General features: G+C 44.2%; 1 protein-coding gene across 5 annotated transcripts in view; it reads right to left on the reverse strand.

The window, feature by feature from the left end:
- BBS9 (Bardet-Biedl syndrome 9) overlaps positions 1-12,679 on the reverse strand; it is a 315,221-nt gene that overhangs the window by 224,294 nt on the left and 78,248 nt on the right. For all 5 annotated transcript variants that reach the window (XM_063129782.1, XM_063129769.1, XM_063129775.1 and 2 more), the window contains exons 17-18: positions 3,056-3,228; positions 1,301-1,453 (exon numbers count right to left, since the gene is read on the reverse strand). In XM_063129782.1, coding sequence (XP_062985852.1) covers positions 1,301-1,453; positions 3,056-3,228 — 326 coding nt within the window. The remainder of the gene's footprint in view (positions 1-1,300; positions 1,454-3,055; positions 3,229-12,679) is intronic.

A 12,679-nucleotide genomic window follows, 5' to 3' on the forward strand; every position in this document is an offset into this window, starting at 1 on the left:
ATTTCTTCAATTCTAAGACGCCATCGATTCTAAGATGCACCCCATTTTTAGAGATGTTTATTTGGGAAAAAAGGGCATCTTAGAATCAAAGAAATACTTCCCTCACCGCCCAGCCAACCTCCTCCCCCCCTCCGCGCTTTCTTCTAATGGTTGTGCCCTTTTCTTTTTTCCCTCTGTGAGAGAAGAAACTGCCGTTTGCGCGGGAAGAAGGGGGGGCGTTGAAACAAAGAGTAAACTTAATTCTACAGTCCCGCTCTTTACTTGTCTGTGCACCAGGGGACGATGACACGCGAGTAAGTCCCATGGAAATCGATGGGACTTACGAATAAATTTGCCTAACAAAAAGCTTACCCAACCAGCTCCTCCTCGCTCGCATGGCTCGAGGCCGCTGCAGGAGCTTCCTCTTTTCCTCTTACCGTATTGCTTTGATTCTAAGACGCCATCGATTCTAAGACACAGTCCATTTTTAGAGCTGTTTATGTAGGGAAAAACGTGTGTCTTAGAATCGAAGAAATACGGTAATAAAATTAAGCATGCTGTGGAGAAAGTGGATAAGAGAGATGTTTGTCTCACTCTCATATAGAAGAACACACGGTCATCTAATTAAGACAAATTCATGGAAGAGGAGTCATGACAGCTGTATGGAATCGCCGTGTCTAGGGCAGTATATTGCTGAGGACAATAAAAGGAGAGGACTGCTGCATTCATGCCTGTCTTGTTGGTTTCTCAGAGGCATCTGGTTGCCCATTGTGGGAAACTACATGGACCTTCAGTCTAATCTACTAAGCTTTTTAGGATTTTAATACAGGGCCGAGGTATAAACTCAAACTCTATACTCTCTTGCAACAGATTACTAGCCAGTTTGCTTTCAATTACTCTAGTGCTCAAAACACCCAGGATGTAAATAGATTTGCAAAAGGAGACTGTTCGTCTCAAGATTATTTTGTTGTGGATGTTACATCAGTTAAACCATTCCATCAGTTTACAGTATACCATAAATGTTTACACAAGCTCTGAACTATAAAATATTTTCACATAACTATTCCATCTTGGAAAGAATGATGCACTGTCAAAGTTTGCGAGACCTCTGAGTAGCAATCCTGTATCTGAAGATCAAACAAAAACCACTACAGTTCATCTGGAAAGTTGCAGGGAATATTAGGTTAAACAAATTACTGTTCCATGGTCTTTCGGCTGGTAAATGTAACCAGGAAGGTATAGCTTATGTATTTTAAAAACTATGTGTTTAGCATGGGGAGAAATATTAAAAGGGACAGGCTCATAACCCAACTATACTGACCTGTCTGTAAGTTCCTTCTAACAAGGTGTCCAGATGTTGAAGAGGAGCTGGAGTTTTATCTTTAAACCGTGCCAGCAGTCGTCGTTCAATAGCTCTAAACTGTATGGCTCTTTCAGATAATAGTTGCTCATATTTTGCAGCATTCAAACGCAGCTATAATTTAGAAAGGTTTTAAAGGAAAGAATTAAAGCTATTCCAGAACATTAAAATATTTATAACAAACAGGTGAAGAACTACCACATTTTTGGAAGCTCTACCAGTGCTTTACCATGGTTGTGTGCCAACCTGAAAACTGGTAATTTCACATTCATGGTATCTATTAACAGGCTAGTATAATGTCAGCTATTACCAAAATTGAAAATAATTGTTGACAGCTAAAGTAATCTAAAGTAATGCATGATAATCTTACCATGTGTTTTCATGACAGAGGTGAAATTAACTCAGCAGCAGATTATGGAGTATTTCAGTATACTGGCACTGCAGCACATATGCTTAATAAATGATATTATACTTGATATGACAGGAAAACGATCACTACATTTTAAAGTGTTTAAAATGTGCAGTGTTTTTAAGAATGGATTTATATCTTCTGGGGGAAAGTAATGTTCAAAACAGGACTATACATGTCTAGTCAGAAGTAAGCCTCACTGAACTCAATGGCACTTTCTCCCAGGTAAGTGTGTATAGGATTGCAGCCTTGATTATATATCAGACGCCAATCAAATACCCAAACTCATATTGTTGTCAATAACTATCTTGCAATCCAGTGATCCAAACACTTTTTTGAGAAAGCATTTTAAATAATATCTAAATATACTCTTAGTCTGCCAAATAGTATTATAACAGAGATGGCAAATCAAGCAGCAAACTCTTTGCAAACCCCAGTCTCTCGATTCAATATGAAGTAGGGTTCGAGGCACTGAATTGATCACTGCAGACATTCCTTCACAGCACAAACAGAGCTGATAGGATTTCTATAACCCGTTGAGAAGACTTGAAGAAGTGTCACAGTGAGCATTCCCAGCATGGCTACCATATGTACAGCCCATACATGTAGATGTTGGTGACAGAACAGTAGCCCTCCCTCTATACAATCATCAAAACAATCCCCAAGCTGATATGGCTTTATTAAGCTAATGCTGAGCTTTTCCATAATACAGATTGAAAGACAGCCCCAAGGCCTAAATAGTTAATCCTGAGCTCTCTATTAGGGAAGACTTTAGCAAGGTAGAGAAGTTGCTACCAAACTGACAATAGGCAGCTATGGCAAAACCCACGGTGGCTCCCCTCTGTATTGGCTCCAGGGGTGGGGGTATGCTGGTAGAGCATCTCAAACCACTCCCTAACTCTGCCTTCTTAGACTGCTGACCCGCTCTTGCATCAATCAAGTCATACCCCTCCTCCTCCACAGAAGGAACTTGGTTTCCTACGAGAAGGGAGGCAGTGTTTCGGCCTGGGCCACCTGTTTTTCAAGACCTTTGGGAAGCTTCTTCCCCAACTCTTGGAGAATTTCCTCGCCTGCTCTCTGGTTCACCCATTCTCGGAATCATCAGAAACTGCAGGGACCTAACAGGGGCCCTGGGCTCAATCCTGATAGTTGGTTCATAAAAATGGATCCCCCCAGATACCATTTTAATGAACAGGCTTGTGGAGGATTCACTTCTAATATAAATGACTATGATACTAGGTCAATATTACAACTTGTAATGAGCACTAAAATTACAATTACAAAATTACAGAAATTAATAATCATACCTCAAAATGGTGATCAATTATCTCAAAATATTCTTGCAAGGGGATTGGGCCAGAAAAAGTACATGCAAAGTCTTTGCAGTTTTGTTTCCTAAAATGTTCTTCAAGACGAAGCGTGAGTTCTTTCGTAATTAGCCAAATATCTTCTAATAGTTCGCTTTGAATTCTGTAACGCTCTTCATAATTAAAACAAAACCAAAAAATATTAGTTGATCAGTTTTCAGTTACTATTCGGTGCTTTCTTGAAAACATTTTTCTTCTATTGATATCTTTATTATTAGTAACATTTATATATTGAATTCAGTACTTGTCCTATCTGTGTGACTCATTTCTACAATATCAACCTATGCAGTCGCATTTATAATTTAGCATAAGCATTATCTATTTATTCTTCACCATTTATTCTACACTTAGACGCAATTTACAATATTATAATAAAAATAGTACTAAAGCTCTAAAGAAATGATAAGACTACTAACAGTACTCTTTAACTGTTTGCTTAGTCAGAAATATCAACATATTAACTGGAACAAATTTATGGTACAATATGCACCAGACCACAAAGCATCTTTCCCGCTCCAACGACTCCAAGTGGGAGGAGCACTGCTTCCTTGCAACATGATCCGGACTGCTGTGGGAGGCTACAGCCTCCTCCCTGTCGCAGAAACTATTGGAAGTGCTGCTTTCCCACTGCTATTAGAGGTGCAGAAGCAGCGACCCCAGTCAGCATGGGAGGGGCAGGATTCAGTGGCAACAGCAGGCAGACGCAGAACAAGCTCTGGGGACAAATGTGGTTCATGGGCTGCTGTACACTTCTTCCCTAAAGGACAAAGCTTCATACCTATACTCCTCCTCAGCCATCTGATATGGATGTTATTTCTGATCTGGCCAAAGTGACACATGCCTTAGCTATATCCCACTTGATCAGCTGTAACACATTCCACGTGGAGCTGCTTTTGAAAAGTCTTCCGAAAGTTCAGCTGGTCCAGAATACTGCAGCTAGACTGTTGACAAGGGGCACTCATGTGGAGCGTAAGACACCTTTGTCATAACAGCTGCACTGACTGCTGTTTCCAGGCACAATTCTTGAGTGCTGATTATAACCTATAAAACTCTAAACGACTTGGCTACTTGAAAACTGCATTCACCCATATGAGCCTGCCCAGATTTTAAGGTGTTTGGAAGAGGCCCTTCTCTCGGTGATGCTGCCATTGGAAGCACATTTGGTGGGGATATGAGAAAGGTTCTTTTCTGTGGCCACTTCCAGGCTCTGCTCCCTCTCTGTTCTTCTGCAGGCAGGCAAATATATTTTTTTATTGAGGCAGGCCTTTGGCATTTAAAGGCCTGCTGCTAAAGGGGCTTTAACAATAAGGGAGAGGAGGGTAAGAAATAATTATATTGTTATTATGATGGTGCTGTTTATTCCTTTTATTATTATATTTGTAATGGAACTGATAATTTTTTGTTTTTACATTATGTTTTTACTTTAGATTTTGTTTTTAATCTTCTTCTTATTATTATTTATTTATTTATTTATTTATTTATTATATGCCTTGAGCATCATTTTTAGGTGGAAAGGTAGAATATAAATTTAATAAGACTAATTTGTGGATCTATTACATGAAAACTAGGAAGTATGAGACATACTTTTACTAACTAAGAATATGCAAAAATCTACACTTTCTCTAAATCATTTTCACATAGATCACGGTGTGGGATTTTATGATTGTTGCAGGCTGCACGCATTTCAACCCTCTATAGAAATAGGCCACTGAAAGTGCCATCTATAGAACAACGATGATTTCAAGACATTTCAGAAAATACTGTGTTGGTATTAATTCATTCAATACATTTAAAAGAACAGTTGTGAGGAAAAATAATACGGATGGTGGGAATAGAACAAAAACATAAGTTTTTAAACATAATGTTCTGCCTGTTAGAAGTTTGGCCAAGTCCAAAAAAATCAGAGATTTAGAGCATTACTTATTAACAATTTCATAAGATTAGTAATCTAAGATTGTATAACATTCTTCTGGCATAATTCCCAGAAAACGCATATCATTGATGGGACAATGACAAATTTTATTTACAGTGTACAAGGAAAACAGGCAGGTTTTATTTAAAAACATGTCCTTTTAAAAGCATAAAACCATCTGTTAATGGCAGGGTGACCAAACGCCCGGATTTGGCCGGACGGGCCAGGAAATCGGGGGGTAAATCCCCGTCCGGCCGGAAATGGCCTCCCCCGGCCTTTTGCCCGGGAAATCGGGGCCTCTTCTTGGTCGTCGCCACCATGGCGACCAAGGAGAGGCCTCAATAGAAGCCAGGGGAGCCAAGACGGGTGTTTCCGTGTTTGGGAAACACGCGGCTCTCGGGGCTTCTATTAGGGCGTCTCCGTGGAGGAGACGCTCCAATAGAGAAGCCCACGCGGCCGGCCCGTTTCCCAATCAAACAAACAACCCCCCTCCCGGCTTAAGACCCGCCTTCCTACCTGATCCAGACGCGATTGGATCAGGTTAGGAAGGCGGGTCTTAAGCCGGGAGGGGGGTTGTTTGTTTGATTGGGAAACGGGCCGGCCGCGTGGGCTTCTCTATTGGAGCGTCTCCTCCAGGGGACGCTCCAATAGAGAAGCCCATGCAGCCGGAGCATTTCCCAAACAAGGAAACAAACCCCCCTCCCGGCTTAAGACCCGCCTTCCTACCTGATCCAGACGCGATTGGATCAGGTAGGAAGGCGGGGGTTTGTTTCCTTGTTTAGGAAACGCTCCGGCCGCATGGGCTTCTCTATTGGAGCGTCCCCGTGGAGGAGACGCTCCAATAGAGAAGCCCATGCGGCCGGAACATTTCCCAAACAAGGAAACAAACAAACCCCCCTCCCGGCTTAAGACCCGCCTTCCTACCTGATCCAGACGCGATTGGATCAGGTAGGAAGGCGGGTCTTAAGCCGGGAGGGGGGTTGTTTGTTTGATTGGGAAACGCTCCGGCCGTATGGGCTTCTCTATTGGAGCGTCTCCTCCACGGGGACGCTCCAATAGAGAAGCCCATGCGGCCGGAGCATTTCCCAAACAAGGAAAAAAACCCCCTCCCGGCTTAAGACCCGCCTTCCTACCTAATCCAGACGCGATTGGATCAGGTAGGAAGGCGGGTCTTAAGCCGGGAGGGGGGTTGTTTGTTTGATTGGGAAACGCGCCGCCCCTGTGGGCTTCTATTGGAGCGTCTCCTCCACGGGGACGCTCCAATAGAAGCCCATTAGAGCAGCGCATTTTCCAAACAAGGAAACAAACCCCCTCCCGGCTTAAGACCCGCCTTCCTACCTGATCCAGACGCGATTGGATCAGGTAGGAAGGCAGGTCTTAAGCCGGGAGGGGGGTTGTTTGTTTGATTGGGAAACGCGCCGCCCCTGTGGGCTTCTATTGGAGCGTCTCCTCCACGGGGACGCTCCAATAGAAGCCCATTAGAGCAGCGCGTTTCCCAAACAAGGAAACAAACCCCCCTCCCGGCTTAAGACCCGCCTTCCTACCTGATCCAATCGCGTCTCTCCTATGAGGGAGAGACCCGATTGGATCAGGTAGGAAGGCGGGTCTTAAGCCTGGGGGTTTGTTTTGGAAACACACGCGGCGTGTGGGCTTGTGGCTGGGCAGGACAAGAGCTGCGTCTGAGGTACAGTACACAGACATCATCCTTTATTATTATTAAAGATTGTAAACCACTGTGTTGTTGGAAAACTGGCTGATAATAGTTTTGAATTAATTCTATACTGTTAGCTTCACCCTACCCAGTGCCTGTTTACACTTCCCTGTGCCTGTTTGCATTCTCCTTCCCTCTTTATTGTTTACTACAATTTATTAGATTGTAAGCCTATGCGGCAGGGTCTTGCTATTTACTGTGTTATCTGTACAGCACCATGTACATTGATGGTGCTATATAAATAATAATAATAATAATAATAATAATAATAATAATAATGGTCTAGTTGGCCATCGGGGATATCTTCTCAAATAGAAGTGATCAGCAACACACTGTCCTCCCGTCCACCCCACCCCCACCCCCCACCCGTCTCTCACAGAGAGGCTTAAAGGGCATTTCAAAAGTGCTTTTAAGAGGTGCTGTTGAATAAGCAAAGTGCCTTAAGAAGACAGACAGAGGGATAAGATTGGCACGCTGAGTTGTGCATCTCAAGGAGGCAAAAGCCACGTCCAGTTTAGTTACTCTGCTGCTGACATGCACAGTGGGGGCTGTTTGATATGCAGATAAGAAGTCAGTCAAGACAAGTCTTCCAGAACTGCAGGCCATTAAGCTGTGTGGCTAAAATAAGCAGAAGTCAAGAACGTTTATGGACTCAGACACACACTCTCTCATCTAATTATAATTTGTTCTATTCATTGCTTTTGAAATTGTGTGCCTGTGTGAGTAGGGGAGGAAGGGTGTGTGGATGGAGGGTGTGTGCCTGTGTGTGTGAGGGGGGAAGCAGGGGGGTGGCATGAAGATATGTCGTGAGGATGGCCACACCTTGCCCGCAGCTGTCCAGCCACGGTGCAAAAGCATCTGGATGGCTGATGCGCCCCCCCCCCCGCTTCCTCCAGAGATCTGAGGAAGGGGCTTGGCAGCAAGGACTGAATGCTAAAGTCAGGGGATGCAGGTGTCTCCCCGTAGCTGCCCACTGCCACCCACAGCTCCACCCAGAGCTGGAGACTTGAACTTGTGATGATGATGGTGGAATTCCCCCCTCCCCCGCTGCCCATAGTCCCACAGTGGTGGTATTATTATTATTATTATTTATTTATTTGTATAGCACCATCAATGTACATGGTGCTGTACAGAGTAAAACAATAAATAGCAAGACCCTGCCGCATAGGCTTACATTCTAATAAAATTATAATAAAACAATAAGGAGGGGAAGAGAATGCACCAAACAGGCAGTATAAAAGTCAGAACAAAATCAAGTTTTAAAAGCTTTAGGAAAAAGAAAAGTTTTTAGCTGAGCTTTAAAAGCTGCGATTGAATTTGTAGTTCTCAAATGTTCTGGAAGAGCGTTCCAGGCTCTTCCAGAGGTACGTGTACGCTAGCTGCTGAGCATGCAGAAGCCCCCAGGCTCTCCCACACTAGAGCCCTTCAAGAGGCAGCCGGACAACCATCTGTCAGGGATGCTTTAGGGTGGATTCCTGCATTGAGCAGGGGGTTGGACTAGATGGCCTTGTAGACCCCTTCCAACTCTGCTATTCTATGAGGTTCAATTCCTGGCATCTCCACTTAGGGCTGGAAAAAAACCCTCCCTGATTCCCTGGAGCACCATGGCTGCCAGTCAGTGTGGACAATACCAGGCCAGGTGGACCAAGGGGAGGGCTTGGTATAAGGCAGTTTCTGATGTTCCTGCTGTGGCGGCCCCCAGGGAGCACCGGGGGCATCCTGGGCCTGCAGTTGAGGCTTGGAGGGGTCTGTGGGGAGGCTCCTAGGGATCAGGCTGCGGACCCAGATCAGCCGGGCAGCCCCCATGCAAGGGTTTCCCCTGCCTGCTTAGCCTTTCCCCACAAGCACTGCTTCTAGTGTGGGCAATGGTGGAACATCGGCGCTTGGTGGTGGAGGGAGCCATGGTGACAAGCTGAGTAAGGCCTTCCTGCTGCCCACAGCAGCATCGCAGGGCTGGGTCAGGTGTTTGCCACCGGAATGCAGATCACCTCATCCATCCGGGTCTCTCCTATGACGTCGACGTCATAGTGATGAAAAAGGGTATCTGTTCAAGAAGGACTCCTGCAGCTTTAACTGTTGTTATGAAGAGGGAATTTCACCAGGTGCTGCATACATACAAATTACACGTGTTGAAATTCCCTTTAAACAACCATTAAAGATACAGGAGCTCTGGCCTCCTTTCCATATGGTCAACCTAGCTTTTCATGAACTATGCAAGCAGGGTGCTACTTTTCCTAGGCCTGTAACTCTGGAATCTACAGAGCATGACCTGTATTTGTCCCTGCTTCATGCAGTTCCTGATAATCTGTGGGCGGTTATCACTGGTCTTAAGAAGCCCAGCGCAGGAACAGAGTGAACACCAAATGAAAGTATATCTAATTTACATTGAAACCAAATGCCAAGAGTTTCCTCTTATATGTATTAAAGAAGCACAACCAATCTGTAAGTTAGGGTAACCATATGAAAAGGAGGACAGGGCTCCTGTATCTTTAACTGTAATGTAGAAAAGGGAATTGCAGCAGGTGTCAATTGAAGAGGGTGAAATTCTCTCTTCATCAACACAGTTAAAGCTGCAGAAGCCCTGCCCTCTGTTGTATCTGGCCACTCTACTATAGCTTGTGTAGCTTTAACTGTTGTGATGAAGAGGGAATTTCACCTGGTGCTGTATGCCTACAATGGCCTGCTGAAATCTCAGTATTTGAGTTCTTTGATAGTGATGTAACTTACTTTTGTTTTTAAGAGGTGTGTTTGGAAAATAAACACAGACAGTGGTGATGTCGTACTCCTGCCCCTTCTTTTCCAGTTTTTCCAAACTCTGACTGCATTTCACAACAATAAGTTTGGTTTAGTTGTGGGATTCAGAGATGCTAAATAATAACTTACTTTGTTGTCTTTCAGATTCTGTTCTGGTCTATAATTCAGTAAAAACCTTGAGGAAATTCCTTCAGAATGCCCAAAAGAAAGTGTAAATTCACACCTGAGTTAAAGGCCAAATTTCCTGGCTTCAGGAATGGTCGAGATGAGGGTGAGGCTGAGTGCACTATATGCAAGCCTGGAACATTTGTGTCTGTTGCACATAAAGGTGCTTTGGATTTACAGAAGCATGTTGAGTCAGAAAAGCACAGGAAAGCTGTTCGAGGTGAGAGCTCATCCGCCAGAGTGACTGATTTCTTTCTGAGACCTGGAAGCAAAATTGAGGATGCGGTCTCTGCAGTGGAGGGTACAATGGCCTTCCACACTGTGATGCATCACAGTTCCTTTAGAATAATGGATTGTACCTCTGGCTTGTTCAAGATACTATTCCCTGAGTCAGAGGTAGCCCGGAAGTTCTCAAGTGCTCGCACAAAGACCGAAGCAATTGTGAACTCTGTACTTGCACCGCAGTCAGTGGAAAGCGTTCTGCAAAGAATAAAAGAAGACAACATACCATACTGTGGAGTCTCGACTGATGGAAGCAACCATGGTGCAGTGAAAATCTTTCCAGTTGTAATACAATATTTTGACTGGAAGAATGGTGGTCTGCAGTCTAAGCTCATCGAAGTGAGGAACACACCTAACGAGACAGCGGATACAATTGCCCAATATGTGAAGGACACTCTGGAGAAGAATGGCTTGTTGGAGAAGTGCATTGCCTTCACAGGTGACAACTGCAATACTATGTTTGGTGGACTACGGCGTGATGAGGAAGGGAGTAATGTCTTCGCAAAATTGAAAAGGCTGTTGAAGAAGACTACTCTGATTGGTGTGGGTTGCCCAGCACACATTTTGAACAATTGTGTACATCACGGGGCAGACACACTTGATGTGGATGTGGAGTCTGCTATTTTTAAAATATATCAGTACTTTAGCATTTACACAGTAAGAACTGAGAGCCTGAAGGAGTACTGTGAGTTTGTGGACATTGAATACAGAAAGCTGCTTTCTCACAGCAAGACACGGTGGCTGTCTTTATTCCCCGGAATCACAAGGCTGCTGCAGATGTTTCCGGCTTTGAAGTCCTTCTTTCTCTCTCAAAGCAAACCACCTGCTGGGCTCAAGAAGTTCTTTGAGGATGACTTTAGTGAGATCTACCTGTGGCATATGCATTCACTAATGAGCATGTTCCAAGAACATATTGAAGTGATTGAACGTGCAAACAATTCCGTGGTGGAAGTCATAAAAGTCCTGGACTCTGTAATCGAGATCCTGCGTGACCGGGAGGCCAGCAACTTCACATCCCTTAAAGTTAAGGAACTCCTGGGGAAAAATCGGAAGGCGGGACTTGCTGCACGATGTGACTCCTTCTGTGAGCAAGTACAATGTCAATACACCACCTGCATTGAATATCTGGAGATGTGGATGAGACCCCTTGAAGAGTTCTCGATATTCAGGTGGATGGCCCTGACTGAGGCACCAAAATGGCCTGATGTGGAGCCTACTATTAAGTACTTAAAAGAGAAGGAAGTGCCCATCGATGATGCCAAGTGCTTCGATCAGTGTGCAAAACTGAGAAGATTTGTAGAAAGCATGTATGATGATGACGAATTCAAAACATTGATTGCGCACCAGAAATGGAGCAAATTCTTTGAGAGTTCTAAAACCAATGGGTGCTGCTATACCGAACTGCTGCGAATTGCACAGTTTTTTTTTTCCGTTCCTTCCCATAATGCCAATGTGGAGCGCATTTTCTCATTGATGCAGGCCCAGTGGACTAAAGAACGGAACCAGATGTCTGTGGAGACACTGAAAGGGATTTTACAGGTGAAATATAATTATAAGCAAATGTCATGTAAGGACTTCCACAGATTCTTGGTTAACACCCGACCCCTTTTAAGAAAAATAAGATCTACTGAAAAATATCTCTGGGTACGTCGGGAGGAAGAGTCTTAAAATGTATACAGCAACATGTATACAGAAAACCTCCAGAAGATTCGAAGCAATTTTGAAAATTAGAATAAGGTCCCGAGGGTGGAGGTTAGGAATTGAGTTAAGAATTGAGTTAATGTAAGTTAAGAATGAAGAAGTAGAATGTATAGCTAAGAAATAAGAGGAATGTTATGTTATGTATGTATATGTTTTATTATGTGTTGTTGTTAAATTATTTTTTTAAAAAAAAACTAAAAATAAATGTTACTTTCTGATACATTGACTATCTCACTTGTTCTTTATTTCAGTGATTTAACATTAACATGTTACAGTATATAGAACAGGTTTGTCTTAATTGTGAAGTGTAGAATTAGATATGTGACCAAGGCTGTGCCCACCTTGGGGATGGTCATGTCAAGATGGGCACGCCTTGGGGGCAGGGCATGTTGGGGTGGTCACGCCTCCTTGAGGGCGGCCATATTTTCCTCCTTTTTGGTGAGCCCGGCGGTGGCGGACCAAGGCAGGCAAGACAGAGGCAGCAAGGGACAACGTGGCGGGGCAAGGCCGGAAGAGAGGGCTGGCAGCAGCACAGGGACCAGGCTAGCGGAAGGAAGGAGGAGGACATCGAACGGCCACAGACCAGGCAGCAGCAGGACACGAGGTGCGCACGGAGGAGGCAGCTGCAACGTGGGAAAAGGTAGGCTGGGGCAAGGCCACCATCCTCCTTAACTTGGCATGGGGGTGGTGAGGAGGAGGGGGGAGAGGCTTGGACGTAGGGCTAGGGGGGAGGCTAGAGCTTGAGTGGGGGGGGGCTTCATTGCTTCAGCCACTTTAAAACTGGCTATTTGCAAGTTTTCAAGACGTCCCTGAAAAAAAATAACCTTGATGATAATGGATGGTGATGGTAATGTTAATAATGCTTCTCTTTCTCTTGGTGATGCTGATAATGGATGGTGATATTAATAATGCTCCTCCTTCTCTTGGTGATGCTGATAATGGATGGTGATAATAATAATAATGCATATAAAAATGTAATAAATAAATAAATGTGACCGAGGCCACACCCCCTTGGGGGCCGGACATGTTGAGTTGGCTC

The sequence above is a fragment of the Elgaria multicarinata genome, chromosome 1 (genome assembly GCF_023053635.1).
Source record: "Elgaria multicarinata webbii isolate HBS135686 ecotype San Diego chromosome 1, rElgMul1.1.pri, whole genome shotgun sequence".
Classification (NCBI taxonomy): Eukaryota; Metazoa; Chordata; class Lepidosauria; order Squamata; family Anguidae; genus Elgaria; species Elgaria multicarinata.